Raw genomic sequence first — 18,919 nt, 5'->3', positions numbered from 1 at the left:
GAATAGGTGGTTGGGAAGATGATCCACTTTGGTAGAACAATGATCTCAGAGGTGTTTCACAAACGGAAAATGGGTATAACTATGTTGTGTCCCATACACCGATGGCATAATGAGTGGACTCTTGTTCGATGCTTGAAACATAGACAGCCTATACGTGGTTGTCGTCAGAAATGTAGATGGCATGGGTGCGTAATACATTGGGGACGAAGCTCCGAAAACAAAACTTGGCATAGAAGTAGAAGTAGAAAAATGTGGTGGAATATATGATGCTTGTGTGAAAATGATAGGGTTAGTATACGCACCAGAATAAGACAGTACATACTAACCAGTAGGTGGTACTACCATCGATAGTACAACCGTCGGTGTCGGTTCTTGCGTATTTGCTGATGATGGACTTGCCTCGTCAGTATTTGGATGTATAGAGGCCCGTTGTGGCCTCCTCGTATGCAGTTGTAGACCCCTCGCCTCTTCCCCGTACAAGTATCGCTTACCATGGATCCTAAACCATGGCATGTACTCTGGAGTTAACTTCGGAACAACAATAACCTCGCGAGTAGGTAAGAAATCATAATATTATTCCATATGGTGATATATTTGGCGTGGAATACCAATCAATTCTGATTTGTCCACCCCAGCAAGTTGATATGATACAGATCATAAAGGTCTTGAGGTGCCACAGGAATCAATTGTCAAAACTAGAACTGCCGCAACACTCTATCCAACTCGTGCATCTCAATGGTAGCATACACTACCAATGGCACATTCACATGCCAGATGTTCGGATTCACAAAGAATTCCTCAATAATGCATTCTCAAATTGTCGGATCCTCATATGGTGTCCATCCAAACTATATTAAAATAATCAAAACTTTAGTGTTATATATATACTACAGAATCTCTTATCGACTACTTTAATTAATACGATATAATTCAAACTTAAATAAATTCATACATCCGTTTTCGACGTTGGTCTAACAAAAGTCGTATTTCTCACAGCTCATTCAGTAATCCTGCATAACTCGGCTCATGGTTTCACCTAGTGAAATAATTTGTTAGCATAATAATATTTAAATTAATTTTATTATGGACACCATATCATCTGATGAATTTTACCTTGTTATGAGTGGGAATGTATATGGGTAGTTCGCTCGATGACGTAAAAATGGCAATTGGTACCACGCCCATGACTACAATAGTAGAATGCAAACACCAATTTTAATTTTCTGTGATTGCGTTGCTCGACACATCTCCCAGTACAATATCGCCAACACGGCGAACCCCCAACTGAGTTCGTAGTTGACGAGTTTTTACAGCGACCTTAGATGGATGAGATTTCGTGACTTATCTGGTATTAGAATACCCCCAATGATCTGAAGGATGTACGCCCGAGCGTGTCGTTCTCTTTCGACTTCAGCCGAATCCTCATCTAGCCCTCCGAAGTTTCTTCTTAACCAACTCATTTATATCCAACCTCCATAAATCGTCTCCCAAACCAAAGCCTAAAGTTTATCGCACGCGTATCTCTAATCGGCCACGTGAAATGACCTAGTGAACACCAACCCATCCACCGGTAACCGCAACTATAACTATATGTCCTCCAGGGTGATAGTACACTCGTCGCATGAAAGATAAAATATATGCATATCTGGTCTCCATCTTTTCACCAATGCGCTTACAAGTGTTAGGTCCAACTTACACCCCCGACCTACAAGGGCCACGTGTGAAAAACCGGCTTCCCTCAAGTACAGTTCAATCAAGGGTGACAAATGAGTGGGTAGATTACGGATATAACACTACAAAATTTGATATTTTGTACATTTACAAAAAAATTAAATTTAAATATAACAATGAAATAAAAAATTAAACAACATTGAAATATATTAAAAAATATTCTTACCATTTGCAATTGATCAACCGAAATGTGCTTGCCATCAAAATGGATTAGAGATCCAACCATTTCTAATTTCAAAAAACAAGAATTAATTTTTAATAAAAAATTATTTGCGAAAATATTAAGATAATTTTGATAAAAAAATATAATTTAGAGAGAAATAAAATTAAAGTAAGAATTTAACAGAGAATTTGAGAGATATCTGAGAGAAATTTGTGAGAAAAAAGTAAGAGGGTTTTATAGGGTTTAAGAAGATGTAGCCGTTGGGAGTGGGGGGCGTCAACGACTACTTTAATTAGCCGTGGGACAAGTAGCCGTTGTGGGGTTACTGTTGGGAAAACAATTCCAGCTGGCAGCGCTTTTAAGTGAGTTGACAAAAACGCGTCCAGCTGGAGGCATTTTACTGGCAACAAGCTGAAAATGCTTCTAGCTGGAAGTGTTTTTCTACATTTCACCTAAAAATGTTTTTAGCTAGAAGCATTTTCGTTAAATCAACTTATTCCTGTAAATTTCTCAAAAATTGACCTAATAAAGTAATTTTTTTTTTTAAAAATTGACATTTATGAGTATTTTATTCTTTAAATAAAACAAAAAAGAAACTGCCATAATAATAATAAAAAATATAATTAGGAACGTGGGGTTCTAGAAGATTTGATATTTATGTGATTGTTAAGCTTCTAGAAGGGTGGGACCTGGCCTACTCTGTTCTGAACTGTGATTCTATCAATATCAACCGTTGCGTTAGCGTATATTTATTTCCTTCTAGAAACCAAAATTTTCTTTTTCAATATAATAAAATTTTCCAATAGTAGCCCACCCTTCCCTCCTCCTATTTTATTTTTCTTTTTAATTATTACTTATGAAACATTCTGATGTATATAGCAAAGGCTTAAATAACCCAAAGTCAGTACCACTGAAAACTTTCTTTTGAATTTCCGTTTTGTTTTTTGTGGTTTGGTAATTACAGATTATTAATGGGTATCCGAAGAAGAAGAAGTAAAGCTGTTGACGTGTCTTCTTTCTTGCTCTTCGAGGCCACCGGCGATTCGGAATCCGGTTGTAGTTCCGATCCAGCCATGGTTGATATCAGTCACGATGATGATGGTGATGATGATGATGATGGTGATGCAGAGTCATGTAGCTGTGATACTGCACCTGATGTTGTTCATGGTGTTAGAGAGATTGGTGGTAGCTTAAAAAACAAATTTGCAAATGTTGTTGAAGGTGTCGATGATGAAGATGACGACGACGACGACGATGGGGTGGTGGAGCAAAAGGAGGTTCAATTGTATAAAAAAGGTTGCAGGGATGATGAACGTATTGAAGGAGTTGGTGTGGGGAAAGAAAAGAAATCCTCTTCATCAGCTGAAAACTCAAGCGAAACCATGAATGAGATGGAAAAGAACAGGCTTTTTTGGGAAACTTGTTTGGCTTCCTAGAAAATCTGGGTTTTCTTCCTGTTTTTTCGTTCTTATTTTTTGTTCTTGCTAGCTAAACAAGCTTTCATCAGTCGTCTTTTTCTTTTGGTTACATATCACCGTATTTTTTAGTTCTTTTTTAAAAATTGAAATGAATGGTAATTGTAAATATAAGGAAAAGAAAATCAAATGAATCAATAGATGTTTATTTCTTTTATAAATTTATTTTTGCAGTTAATAATGTTTGCTGCAAATCTGCAATGGAGAGCTGGAGCAGCCAGGCAATGAATATTTCTGGCATTTTCTGGTATGGATTCAAAAAATGAATAATTGTAGCAAAAATACATTTATTATTATTATATTGGCTTTTGATAATGGTGAATATTGGTATCAAAAACTAAAATTTAAGTTATTTATTTGGTTACCATAAAAAAAGGTGATTCATTTGGTTAATCGAACATTCTGTAAGTTAAAAAGACAAAATCACCGTATTATTTCAACTTTATACATATTTGTATTAGTTGAACTAACATTGTTCAACTCAGTGAGTTACCACATTAATTTTATAGACTGCAGCTGAAAAATTACTTTCAAACACCAAAGGTTGGTGCAATAACAAGGGGTTGGGGTAATTTCATCCTTTAAAAACTTATAATTCAATTTTCACTCTTCACATTGGGAACTTTTATATAGGTGAAGTCGGGACTAAATCATTTTAACTCTTTAAAACAATCAAGCTTCAACTTTCTTCTTACTTACTCTAATCTAATATCACTTCCTATTTTTTTTTTAATTTAATTATAAAATTGTTCAAAATGTTCTCCCAACGAATTGTTGGAAATTTTGTAAAATGAAATATTCTTCTTTTAGTCCCTTCAAAAGATACAAAATTTTAAGTTAATCTTTTCAACCAACGTCATCTTCCATGATGGTGGTCGTCCTCCCCTTGCTTCCCTTTCAATGGCATACTAGCCGACCGCTGGATTGGAACCCAGATTGATCGATCTGAGTAAACTGATTCATACTCTCTCTTTTTTCTTGGATAAAACCCCTATTTTTTTGTTTAATTTTGGTTAAAACGGGAGCTTAATTTCGTGCATAAAAGTGACTTGAAAAAAGGGAAAAAGAAGTTGTTGAAAAGCTTGATTTTTGTGTAATTTTGTTTGACAGAGGGCACTGGTTTTGTGGACGAACATGTGTGGGGTTGAGGAAAATGAAATGGGTATTTCTTGTTTTTGAGGAAAAAGGCAATTTTTTTGGTTAAAATTCCTGATTTTTGTGTAAATTTGGTTCACGCGAACATGGGTATTTCGAAAGTAATGAACGGTGTTTTTGTTTCCCCTCGGGGTTTTCACCATTTTTCCCTTCCAGTAAAAACAAGTATCCCAGTCTACGCCTGGCCTTAACCAAAATTACTTCAATTCAACTGCTGTTCCGCTCTGTCGATTAGAGCCGAACCAGCACCAGCTTCCGGCAATGGCAACCATAAACACAAGTCAGCTGGAGCAAGTTCTGTGAAGAAGAAAGCAAATAGGCGAAAAGATTCGGATTTTGTATTAACTTTTCTCATGTCCCGAAATCGGTTTTATTCGAACCAGAAGATGGTAATGGGGAATTGGTTGAAACTGTGCTTTTGAGTATTAATCTTTAATTGTTTTTTTTAATACATTAATCAAATCTAATATTCGGTTAAATCAGTTATAAATTTATATGTTTTTTTGTCTTTTCATTAAAATAAGTATAAAATATATAAAAATATATTTTTAACGTTTATTTTATTTTTTAATAGTTCAAAAACTTTAAATAGTGGTGAAAATAACAAATAAGATATTAAAAACACTACATAAATCTTGAAAATTAACAACCAAATAAAAAGTTAACAATTATATATAATATATATTATTTATTTCGGTTAATTATGAAATTTCGAACCGAATTAACTAATAATTGAAATTTTAAAAAATCATTAATCGACCTCCGACCGAATTAAATTTGACCACCGACCGATTAACTGAATTAGATCAGTTTAGTTGGTTAATTCGATTTTAACCTAATTATGAACACACCCCTAACTTGGAGAAAGTTTAGCCAAATGAAAGATGATGGAAAATTTTATAATTTTAAAGGATTAAAAAAATAATTTTTTATTTTGTCCTTTTTTTAGTGAAAAAAGGCTTGACATGGTAGGTCCAATTAGCAATCCGTTAATGAGATAATGGTTAGGTGATCATTTTGAATAAATTTTTGTAACAACAATGATTAAATTGACAAATAGTAATTTTAGAGTGACCAAAATAAGAACGATACTATTTTAAGGTGACTAACTAAGTAATTTACCCAAGAATAAAATAAGACTAATATGTAACAAAGTTAACATTTATGGTGTAAAAATGGCATGAAATTTATTTATTATCTGTAATTCAACTCCAAACAAAAGATTTTATTTATAAAACCATAAAAAACTTCAAAATATTAACTCGATAAACAGTAAATAATAAATATTAATTTGTTGAAATTTGATCTTATTTTATTTGTTTTTAATGATACACAAACTAAATTAATCCATTTAATATTAACTAATTTAATTTGCTTCCAACATTCTCCCCAACATAAATTTAACATAAAAATATTTAAATTAACAAAAGAGAGAGAGAATGCGATTGGCTACGATGTTTAGTAAAAGTCTGAGGTTTAAACGTTAAAATTTCGTTAGTTTTGAATGAAATATTGATATATATATATATATAAAAGTTCCTTCAATTCTATTTTAATTGGTTTTATATTGTCGTTAGACTAAGAAGTATATCACATAATTTTAAACAAAGATATCCTAATATAAAAATAAAAAAAAAGCCCAACAACATATATTATCATATAGATTGCTAGAAAGGAGATTATAAGACACTTACATACTGAAATTAGCTAGTGCACAACCAAATCTAAATGACTTTAGATGGACCCCTATTCACTACAAATCAACCATATCTAAAACATTACACCTTTCCCTCTAACTCCCTAATTTTGCACATCTGCCTAGATGTATTATACAAGTACATTAACATCGGACCCGATTTTATCCAATCTTAATCCAGTCGATGTTAGAATTCCGGGACATGCCGAAAACAACACTAACACACCACAAAGTTCAGCCCTTGCTGAACCAATGATTCAAACAAACAATCCCCAGAAAACCAATACTTCCCCTACCTGAATTTCAACCAAAACCCAACTTTATCGATTTACCAAAGCAACTGTGATCGAAAGGATGTCGGTATTGTTCTAAATAACGTTGAGTGTTGTAGACTCGACTAGTTTGTCCATCATATCCACACCATCATTGTCCTCGCCATCACTTGTAGTTGAGCCCGAATTCTCGTTCTTGCTATCGGTAAATGAAATGCTGGACTCGAGATTGCAGCCCGTCCAACTTCCTGGAGGAGTACTAGTATGTGATTCATCAGATGGTTTCTCCAGAAAACTATAGGTGGCGTCCTTGTTATTCTCATCCTCCGGTTGCCTCAAGAAGCATTCCTCTATTTCACCGAATGCCTCTACTCCGTCTTCCTCGTCATCTCCGCTATAGTTACCGTAAAGGGAATTATCGTAATCAGATATAGGCCCTTCGCAGCTCATATCCATCTCATCTAAACTACGACAATCGAACTCCTCGTCTGTGTGATGATCGAATGAACGAGATGAACTCGCGGTCTCTTCTCGTTCTCGTAGCGTTTTCATGATCAAGGTCTTGAGCAAGTTCATTACTTGAACAGCATGCATCAGAGCCGTCAACGGATCGGACATCTGTTCCAAGAGAGAAAAACAATCAAACATCAAATGCTTTATTTTTACAAAAACAGTTTTTAATTACAATCTTTAATCCAACAACGTCCCAAATATATATATACCTGAGTCATATTTGGTGCAAAAACCATAGCAATATTCCTTGCATTCATCTTGTTCGTTTCCTCCTCTTCCACGACATCTGCCATAAGGTCGACTGCCCAATTGAGCAATCCGGCTTCCGTTGGCTTCAGTTGCTTCACGAGCTCAACGCACTCCTCTTCGTTATCGCAGTGAAGAACCTGTTCTGGGGAAAGTCCATCCAACACACCTGCAGGAAGCTCCCTGAACCAGGCTTTGATAAGGCCTGCAAGGCAATGAACATCGATATTATCTGGCACAATGCCACGGTTCAACTGATCTCTTACAAGCTCCTCTTGGCTGTTCTCAGGATTTATCCTGAAAATCCCTTCTGCCTGAAAACAAGAACAAATTAAACAGCAATAACATCATATAACCAGGGTAATTGCATATAGATGTAATACTAAGTACTAAAGTTGGGACGAAAATGAAAATAATGAAAACCTGAAGCCCTCCTTGTGAATAAAGCCGCTCCTGCATCAGCAACAGTATAGTGGGGACGCTGTTCCCTTTTGGATCCAATGAGCATTGCATTGATTCCGCTGAGACCCCAAACACACTCGCACTGCAAGGAAAAAATATATCTGCAATTAAGGACTACGTGGGTAAAATATAGAGGAAAGTGATAAAAGAGGATATTCTGGTTGGTCCTTCTACAATGCTCAGATTTGGGATTTAGTCCCGGTACTTTAATTTGTCATAATTTAATCCACTTTTTATAATCCCATTAGATAGTTCAAATTTAGTTAAAATTTTGATTTTTTTTTAAAGCACCTCTTTTGTCTGAAATGTATTTTTGTGTTAAAAAGAAAAAATCATGTTAGTATATTAACAGAAATAATTAACGGCCCTAATTATGCTAAGGGATCAAAACGATAATTTAACCTAAATTTGATTTCAGATAATTATCAAACAAAATTTCTTTGAAAATCCAAAATTTTTTCACAATAAATATTGGTAGATATTTTTTAAAATGACTGCAACATTAAATCAAAAGATATCAATACAGAAAATAGAGATTATTATTTTATAAAATTATATATAAATATATAACAGTTAAATATAATTAAGGCAAAAGGTCTAACTAGAAATTATAGTTTAATTAAAAATTTGCATATCTTTCTGGTGATTCCTTTTTTAAGTTTCTAGTTACTAAAAAGGAGAAAGAAAATTTTCATAAAAAATAATATGGTAAATTGCATTTCTAGTCCTCTAAAAAATTGACAATTCAATTTAAAATTTTGAGCATAAAATTTTCACTCTAGCACTTCATATTTGTATTTTAAAAAAATAAACACTTGAAATATATTTAAAAAAGAAGAAGAAACAACAAGGAGAAATTACCTAGCGGATGGAACCCGACCCGGTACCTCAACTTGGAATTCAAGGGGAAGACCCAAGAACCCATTGAAGCGATCAAAGGTAACATGGCTTACGTGTCGTACGTTGGTTGGCCACCCGATTTCCATGTTATTAACGGCGGAATGCATCGCTTCATCTTCTCCATCAACACGACAGGACACCATGGATTTCCTTAAAGCGGCTAAAAGCAACGCCGCAACGGAAATCTGGTTCTGCTGCTGCTCTTCCTCGGAGTTCTTAGCTCGTCGCTTCTTACCACTGCCACCACCACCGCAGCCACCTCCTTTGGTCACCATTACTGGAGCAGTCATTATCTCAATCGGCTTTGGATTTCTCTCTCCCTCTTAAGAATCACGAGGTTTTAAATTTCGTAACGAGTTATTTGTTGTGTTGCATTTAAGTATAAGAGAGTTTGCAAGTGAAAAAGGTTTTATTTATTTATTTATTTATTTATTACTAACGGCCACTTGTTTTTCAAATTTTATCTTTTTTACTTTATCTACAGTGAACGTTTGCATTTGGCCTTGTGGTTGTCCTAATATTTCGAGAATGCCACGTACCCAAAACGCACAATTATACGGACTTTTCTGGTTAAATTTCGCTTTTAGTCCCTCAATTATATGTAGGGTATAGATTTAGTCTCTGCACTTTAATTTAGTCATTTTTAATAATGTACTTCTGACTTTTAAAATTTCAGTCTTGACTAAATGGTAATTGTTAAATTCATTAAGTTCTTCTATTTTCTAAGTTTGGTATTGCTAATATATTATTATTATGTCAACTTGTTATTTTCACATTTTATTGGCAAAAACCAATTAATGGACTTAACAATTGTAGTCTGCGTCAATCTAAAATTTTGAAAGTTGAAAAGCATAGAAAATAAAATCGATCTAATTGGAGAACATGAATTAAATCTATAACTTTATGTATAATACAAGACTATTTATAAAATTTACTTGTTATCGTTTGGATTGATATTATAATTTCAAAATCTAAAAATATAGGGACTAAATTTGACCAAATTTATATATATATTAAAATTGACAAAATTAAAATGCAAAAACTAAATCGAGAGTATAGGATTAATAATAGAATTTGACCTAATCTTTTTATCCCTTAGCATGTTTTGATTCGAAAAGTTTAATTACTTTTGGTTATATTATTAAATATATCATTATTTATGAAAATTGAATTAATTCAAAATTGCATATAAAAATAACTCAAAATAAAAATTCACATATAAATTCATGTTAAATTAAAATTGATTTAGTTTCATGAAAAAATGTAATATAATAGACAAATACAGTTGAAATGTTAAAAATATATTAAAATTTTGAAAATTTTAAGTCAATAATATTTTATTTATTTGTCTTTACTTATTTAAAACATAATATAAATCATTAATAATAATCATAAAATTGATATAAGTATAATCTAAAAGCTAAACAACACTTAAATAATAAACTATTAGTAATTTTACGTTTTGGTGATTCAATTTTTAAAAGTTATAAAATGATCACTGAATCATTCAAAAGTTCTCATTTAAGCCACAAAATTATATGAAAGTTTTTATTTAAGTCACAGATTGTTAAGTATTATTTTAAAGTTTGGCTAGCGAGCTCCTAGTAATAATTAGTACGGTCGATCAATACCCATTGACAAGTAGAAGAATATATCTTAGATCCAAGTCGATATGACGATCAATGCCGAAGATCAGAGAAGAAATTTGTTTGGATTTTGGTTCATAGATTCATGACATTCAAAGTTGTTTCATGAAAAAAAAACTAAGCTGTAAAAAAGAAAGAGAATGGGAGCTTTCAATTGGTGCAAGTGGTATGAACAGAGAAGGCCATACAATAATGCTTTTAATAGTTTAGTAACTTAAATGAAAACTTTTAAATAGTTAAATGACCATTTAAATTACTAATTTTTAAAAATTATTATTCCATTTAAAAGAAATTATATACACTCAACAGAGTTTTTTTCACCATTGATAATTAGTAAGTGTATGATAAGTGGGACATAATTTGGTGTTTATCGTGGACAAAGCTAGAATTTGTTATTGAAGTTAAAATAAAAGTTTATTAGTTTGGGGAGCCAAAGGTAAACTTTTTTTAAAAGACTTAAATTTAATATTTTATAATTAAAAGGACTAAAATGGCATTATACCAATAATCTAAGGGTCAAGGCCATTCCTGGTGTTTATTATTTATAATTGATTTACTAATCTTTACGGTCACAATTATAATTAAAATCAGGATAAATGTCAAATTTATATATGAGATTTGGTACGATGTGTATTTGATACATGAATTTTGATTTGAATTGATTTTCATATGTATACATAAAATTTTAATTTTAATTCAATTGTACGCTTTTAAAAATAAATACATACATTTATTTTCATATTGGAATAATATAATTGTTTAATTATGTAATATATCAATATAAAATGGTGTTCATTCGATAATATTGTAAATGATTTGTGAAAATTGAATCAAAATTGAAAGTATAAAATTACACAAAATCAAAGTTCACGTGTGATATTACACATTGGACCAAAGTTTATGTATATGGCATAAAATCACTTATAAAATTTTAAAAAATCAATTAGATTAAAAAAAAAGAGTGCTAATATCTTTTTATTTGTTTGATATTTGAAACCACTAATAATAGGATGGTATTTATAAAATACAAATATTAATCTATACCCAAATTAAAATACAGGATGTTTGTGTTTTTCTAAATTAAGTTTTGTATTTAAATTCTTAATAAAATATTAATGTTGGGGAAAAATCAAGAGTTGATTTATTTTTATTTTTAAGGAATGAGAATTAAAAAGGTAAAAACTACTAATTTAGATTAATTAATTAAAAAAACCCTAATAACAATACTCATTTCCCAAATTAAGATATAAGTAATTAAATAAAGGCAAATAGACCCGTTGACGAAAAATGAGTGGGGCTTGGGATAAAAAGGCAAAGGACAATCTTTGATTTGATACTTTATATTTCCAATAAGGTTTACTTCCTTTCTTTTATGTCTTTCATTCCCTCGCGTGATTGAAGGAATTGGTCCCTAAATTCGGATTAATCTTTAGTGGCACCTCAATTATTAATACCAAAAACAAAAACAATAGCAGCCTGTAAGGACATGACACCTGGTGTGCTTTTATGGGAAAACATATTCGTTTTGGATGAAATTGGACAAATTTGATAATTTAAGTAGACAAAAAATCTTTAAGGACCAAGGTAAAATTGAAGTGTAGTTTAGGGGCTAATTTACTAATATAACTTATATTATATTTCTTTATGCATTTAAAATGAACAGTATGCTCTACAAAAATATAAAATGATAAAGTTACACGGATACAAATTTGCTAAATTTGGTCAAAATTTTCTGTTAGTCCTTGTGCATTTAGTTCTTGTACTTTAATTTAATCAACTTTAGCCCCAAGATTTTAATTTCGAATTTCGAAATTTTAATCTTACACCATGTTTGGTTGGGTGTAATGGCTAATCCATTACACCCTAATTCGGTGGCCCCACCCAACACGCCGTTTGGTTCACCGTTTACCAAATCAGAGGTTTTGCTATTCCTTGCCTATTCCTCAAAGAAATTGTAATAGGTATTTCGACTTTTAGTTTGTAATAGCTATTCACCGTTTTGTTCTTTAATTTTGAGACCAAAATAGCCTGCCTTCTTCTCCCCAAAAATTTCTCGTCGATTTCATATCCTCAAATCAGCCAAATCGATTCACCTTCACGCTTTCACATCTTCTTCCAACCAAATCGATTCGCCTTCATCTTCTTCCCACCTAAAGGTACCGATGACCAAAGGGCTTCACCATTCTTTCGCTTCTTGCAATGATCGAGAAGCGATGAGCGGAAGGAGGTAATCTTTTCCGCCTCATCAAGCTTCATCCTCTCCGACGCTTCCTTCCATTGATTGCAGAGGTAAACTTAAACCGATTTTGCCCTCACTCCATCTTCTCATACGTTTTGCTCTTTATTTTATCAGACCCAAAATTTCATCACTTTCACTGATTTGAACTTCCAAGACCGCTACCGCGCCTCTACTACCAGTGAGAATACCTTGTCTCCTTTCCTTTAATTTCTACGCTTCAGATGTTTATCTATGTTTCCCGATTAGTGTTTTTAATTTATTTAGTTTAAAATTTCGATTTAGTTCATTCCATTATTTGAAATTGAGTTAGAATTGTCTTCTAAAGGCTTGGACTGATCTAATTTGCTTTCCGTCACCTGATCAAAAGAGCAAAATTCTCTGAGGGACAAGGTTTTAGTAACATAAAAGTAGAAATAATGTTAAAATTCCTGGCATGCATAGTCATATATCATTTAAGTTTCATCTTAGGCCCTAAAGAATGTTAGGTCCTCTCCTCTGACATGCTAAATTATTTCCATTTGGTCAACTAGCATAGATGATATATGCTAAATTATTTCCATTTAAGTTTGAATGAATTGCTTCTATTTTGCTTGTTTGTATTCATGTTACTTTGGTTATCCTTTGTTTTGCTTATCCTTTGTTATATTGTATCATAATTCATACATTATGTCGTTTACGTCGATTCGATATATGCCTTACATGTTCATTGCAAGACGTAACTGCTCCCGCTTACTATTCGGTTTTGTTTGAAACATATTTGTACCATGGGGTTGCAACGAATATTCTATTTTCGTGTTTAAACCGCTTTGCAACAATGCTTTCATTAGAGCAAGTTTTCATGTCTCACGATAGAGAACAATTTGTAATGCTTTCACTTGATGACTTGTTTATACCGCTGTTCGTATAAATCGTATATCGGTTTTATCTTATCATCTAGTATAGGTTTTAGCTTCTTCTATTGCACTTTCAGTTGCATGACCTTAGTCTAGGCCTATAGGGTTCTCACTTTTGTGGCATATTAGGCATGTTTTTTCAATAGGTCGTTAATTTTCGAACCGGATGAAGTTGGAAGCTATGAAGCTTTCTACATGTTCACTATGACTTCGCACTATGGTCGATTAGAACCCAATTCTCGCTTCTTTGCTTGCTTTATATGCGACTTGAAATCGCAATCAAGTTTTTGTCGTAAAGTTGCACCATGTTCATTCTTGTAGAATCAAACCTCTGTTCAATAGGCTTAGATGATTATCCTTTGTTGCAATGTTGTGTCTTAAGGTTTATGTATGCTATCTGGTTTGCTTATCCCATGCAAAAACATGGTCTTATTACATTTCGCAGTATGGGATTCACATTCTGTTGCTTGTTCATGGATTATACTACCTGTTTTTCAACCCGATTCTTATCATTTTCGTTCTTGCATCAATAATCAAATCAGTCTGTTAACATGCTCAGAACCCTTTCAATGCCACACTATGGGGTTGAAATTAATCCATAGATATTTTCTGCCTTAGCTTGATGAATACAATGTTTGCTTAGGTCAATATATTCCCTAATGACGTAATAAATATTGCGTAACTAAGCTCTGCATGATTATTTAATTGGTTATTATTAATAACAGCCGACTCTCTCTTTTTCTTGTAAATGTTTAATGGCAGTTGGTTAAAAACATCAAATTGGCATTAAAAATGCGGTAGAAATTTGCTTAAAAAAATCAGGTTATGGTGGTCAGACCAAACTAGTGTTCCACAAGAAGGTAATTCCTCTTCACTTGTCTTTTATATCTTGCTTGGTGTTTAGTTATATAACCAAAATATCTAGAATTCTTATGCTGAATCTTCTGATACTAGTTAGTAAAGGATGTTTAGTTATTGCTATTTCTCGATACACCGAGAGAGGATCTAATATCTTATGCTGCATCTTCTGGTACTAGTTAGTAAGGAGTGTTAACTCATTTTGTCATTCTGATCATTGCTATTTCTCAAGACTCCTAGCATGTTATTTAATATTAATGGCATTGTATGGTTTGAATAGGCCAAGACCACCAAGAAGATTGTCTTTGAGGTCGCAATGCCGTGGTTGCAAGCATGTATCCCAAAGATCCAATCAAGGTTTGTGCATTGAGAAAACCCTTTGTTGACCAATGTGTTTGCTTGATGAGCTAATGTGTTGGTGTTTGTGTCTTGTGTTGTTGCAGAGGTGCAAGCATTTTGAAATTGGTGGCGACAAGAAGGGAAGGAACATCTCTTTTCTAAATGGTGTTTATTCATTTCATGTCATGTCATGTTGTTGGGAACTTTTTAAGACAGTATGGAATTCTAGTTTTTCTAATGTATTGTTTTCTGAGGGATATGGTGTTCTTTAAGCACTTAATAGGTAATGGCATCGTTTGATCTATTGTCGCCATTTGTTTTAAATACTGTATTTTAATTTAATTGTTTTTGGTAACTTCAGTAATCTCTGCTATACTTTTCATGAACGAGGAATTCAATTCAGCACTCTTGATCCATTTTAGCTCTGGAAATTGAAAGATAAATAAGATCTCAACGCAAAGCAATCTGATTAATTAAGTAAAACAGTTGGATATTTTATTTCTTTTTGCAGAGTTAGATCTTTTTGGAATTTTTTTCTCATTAAAGTTTTTTTTTTGGTTTAATTAAGTAAAATCGATGTTCAAACTTTTTGATGTTGTAAAACTATATAACATATGGATTATGATGTAGAATTTCATTTTCATCTAACATTTTCTTAATATAAGTTAATTATGTTTATGCGAATATAATTCTCAAGTTATATTTTGATTTTAGTAAATTCATATAAGAACATTTTATTATTAAGAATTTTATGAAATTATATATCATTATTAAATTATATTTAATATTAATTATTTTAAATTGTATAAATTCATATAAGAAAAATTATTATCAATAATTTTATGAAATTATATATTATTATTAAATTATATGTAATAATAATAATTTTAAATTATACAAATTCATATAAGATAATTTATTAGTTATAATTATTTTAAATTTTATTAAATCATATATTTTAATTAAAATATATTTAATATTAATCATTTCAAATTATCTTTTATAGTATCATATATTATGATTTGAGTAAATTCATATAAGAATATTAATTATTAAGAATTTTATTAATTTATATATTTTAATTATAATATATTTAATATATTTAATAATAATTATGTTTAAATATGATTAAATTATTTATTATTGATAATAATAATCTTATTAAAATTTAAATAACAATAACAATAATCATTTACCAAAATAAATTTATGGTAAGGGTATTCTAGTCATTTTAGTTTTTTCCATTATGCTATTACACCTCTATTCCATTCAACCAAACACAAGATTACTATTACGCCTCTATTCCATTACATTCAACCAAACAGTTGATTTGCTATTACACCTCTATTCCATTACACCTCTATTTCATTACACCTCTAATCCAATACAGCGAACCAAACGTGCCCTTAATGCTTACGATAGCCATTTTCTGACTTTTTTGTCATTACATGTGTAATAATATATTTGCCACATTAGATTTTGGAAATACCATAATCTAATGAATTTAACAACTACTATTTAATAAGGACTGAATCGAAAAGCATATGGATTGAAAATGATCACTAATAACAAATTTAACCGCTAAATTTATTTCAGTCACGTAAAGATTAAGTAATAAATTTGTACTGTACCCCTTTATTAATTTTGTTTTAACCCTAATGAATTTTATCTTAACTTTTTAAACAATGTCCCTTTTGAAGGGCCCATCCAACCACTGTCATGATTTTCCCTTTAAAAAGCAATAAGCAATATTTAATTAAGGGTAATCTAGTTGGCACTAGAAATGGAAATCATGATTAAGGAAGCAACCAATGTGGAAAACAAAGTTAAATATAATGTATACTTTTCTATTTTATCAATTTCAAATATATAGCTTCTTAAAATTTGATTCTCTTAATTTACATAAATGGAGAAACTAATTTATTCAAAAACTTTTAAATTTTACTATTAAATTGCTAACTTAAAAAATCATTACGTCAACATGAATGAGGAATTGGTATTGTTGGTTAAAGTGGTTGTTGGAACGATGAAAATGTGCAAGTGTATACAGCCGTGACAAGACAGGAACTGTTAAACACTCTTTAAAGTTGAAAGTGTGGTGCAAATAAATAAAAGCGAATTAGCTATCAAATGTAATATGCTAAAAATTATAAAATTAAAATGAACACAAAAAATGCAAGTCTTGAAGAGTTTATCACAATTAGCATGCTTTTGTTAGAACAATCGTCCTTCTAACTGTTTAAAGATGTTATGCAAATTCCCATTTATTAACCCTAATCAAAATTAGTAAAATATTTAGCTTAATTAATTATTAAACCTATGTTTAATAGACTTAGAATTCATAAGCTAAACATATTACAAGGTTATGTAAGGTAATGATAATTTTGGTATTATTACAAATTCAAAACATTACACCATGCAAGTAGTGTGCCGATTAAGTAAAATCTGGTTAAGATTAATTAATTAAGTAATTTATAAATCTCTTTTACATTAAACATACATAAGAAATTGAATGGTGATTTTACTTACATGAATAAATTGATCAAAAGCACAAAACAACTATTAACAGAATTGAATAAAGTAATCTATGAAAAACAGATCATTCTAACACTAACAAATTTAAGTAATCATGATTCTATTAGAAAGAAAAAAACTTAGTTGAAATCATGTTTATGAATTGAACAAGAACAAAAATTAAAAGGGAAGAAGAAACTCTAGTCAATTATGGATGTTCCCGAGGCATAAATTGCTTGCTCCCACCTTGAATCTTCTGTCTTGCTGTCGCAACTAAGCCAAGCACCCTCAATATAGCCAAATTATGGCTACTCTCAAGGCCTCACAAACTCTTTCTCAAGAGGCAGAAAAAGGGTATGGAAAAGAGAGAAAAGGAAGAATGAATGGGATGCTTTGAAAGGCAAATAAGGGTCCTATTTATACTAGTTGGTGATGGCTAAAAATCGCATTTAGGACCCTTGAACTTCTCCGGCCATATATTGTGGAGAAAGGGGTTGGGTGGTTTTGCCATAATTAGCTAGATGCTTGAATGTGAAAGCTTAAGAAGTGGAGGGGTTTTGCAATTGTTTAAATTAGCTGTTTCAGCTTAAAATAGCTGATTTGGGCAGCAAATTGGGTCGACTTGGGCTGCTCTCTCTCTTTTGGGTCAGTTCCCTTCAAGTTGAACTTTATGGGCCCCATTCTCTACATAAAGTTGTCCAATTAAATCACCATAATTGAGAGCTGGGCCAATTGCATTGTAGGAGTCCAAAATTAATTTTTTTTTCGGGCGTCCGTAGCTGTTAATTAATCAGCTCAAAATTGGCAAAATTACGTAACTTTAATATCAAAATAATTAAAATTCAAGACGTGTCTTAAATCATGCTTAATTTAATTATTTTATAACGTAAGCACAAAATTCGATAGAAAATACTTGAAATTTGTATGAATTAATGCTTAGAAGGTACCGAAAAAATCTATATATTTCAGTGTTTCCAATTGCCTTAAGTTTTTAAGTACCTATATTCGAGTTTGTGCAATCAATAGGCATGAGTCTTCAATCTTAACATATTCGTATGCATACTATGAGGTAATCTTATTATTATTTTTTGTATTTGTTGAATTATGGATGGTTGTATGCTGGATAATCTTATTGTTTAGTTTATGGAATATTTTTACTCATTTATTTTGAGTTTGTTTAATGATGGATTGTATTTGGGAAGGTTATTAATATTTTATATAATTAACGAATATTTTAAATTTTAAATTTATTTATTTATTGTTTGTTATTTGTAAATTTTTATATATATCAAATGTTTTTTTCAGAAAATAACGATAAATCTAAAATAGTACATTGAAACAGATTGATACCAATACGTGCGGTACTAATAAAAATAACATACTCATCGGTACAGCACTAAATACTTGATATTGATATTGATATATAGAATTGAAATTTACATGATATGTAATTATTTTTGTAATATTAAAACAAAAGATCATAAATAGTTTGATATATTCTTCACAAAACTAACACTCACAAGTTACTGCAAAATTTTGTAGTTATCAATACTCTTGTTTATTTAAAAAATGTAATTAGTACACAATTAACATAAATAAATAAAAGCAAAACTCAACTTTTAGTAATAAAATAAAGTATAAATTACAAATTTATTTAGTTTAAATTATATAATGGAGGCATAAAATAACCAGCTCTGTGATTGAGATTCTTTTGGGTTTTTTACATGAATAATATAAAATAAATATATACGAAAATAGGATATCAAGAATAATATTTATGAGAATAGGCAAAATCAACAGTGCAATACAGGTGCCGC

At 31.3% G+C, this 18,919-nt stretch overlaps 2 protein-coding genes across 2 annotated transcripts; one reads left to right on the top strand and one right to left on the bottom strand.

Annotated features, from left to right (window-relative positions):
* The first annotated feature begins 2,710 nt into the window (after positions 1-2,710).
* On the top strand, positions 2,711-3,612 carry LOC105791417 (uncharacterized). Its single transcript, XM_012619481.2, has one exon. It carries the CDS (start codon positions 2,866-2,868, stop codon positions 3,328-3,330), a length of 465 nt encoding a protein of 154 aa, XP_012474935.1. The 5' UTR covers positions 2,711-2,865; the 3' UTR covers positions 3,331-3,612.
* A 2,539-nt stretch (positions 3,613-6,151) lies between these two features.
* On the bottom strand, positions 6,152-8,994 carry LOC105791416 (rho GTPase-activating protein 2). The gene is made up of 4 exons (XM_012619480.2): positions 8,575-8,994; positions 7,675-7,795; positions 7,215-7,565; positions 6,152-7,110 (listed from the first exon to the last, which is right to left on the bottom strand). Exons 1-4 carry the CDS (start codon positions 8,901-8,903, stop codon positions 6,589-6,591), a joined length of 1,323 nt encoding a protein of 440 aa, XP_012474934.1. The 5' UTR covers positions 8,904-8,994; the 3' UTR covers positions 6,152-6,588.
* Positions 8,995-18,919: the final 9,925 nt, after the last annotated feature.

This window comes from Gossypium raimondii, chromosome 8 (genome assembly GCF_025698545.1).
Source record: "Gossypium raimondii isolate GPD5lz chromosome 8, ASM2569854v1, whole genome shotgun sequence".
Classification (NCBI taxonomy): domain Eukaryota; kingdom Viridiplantae; phylum Streptophyta; class Magnoliopsida; order Malvales; family Malvaceae; genus Gossypium; species Gossypium raimondii.
The sequence above is the reverse complement of the archived record's forward strand: the minus strand, read 5'-3'. Positions and strand labels throughout refer to the sequence as shown.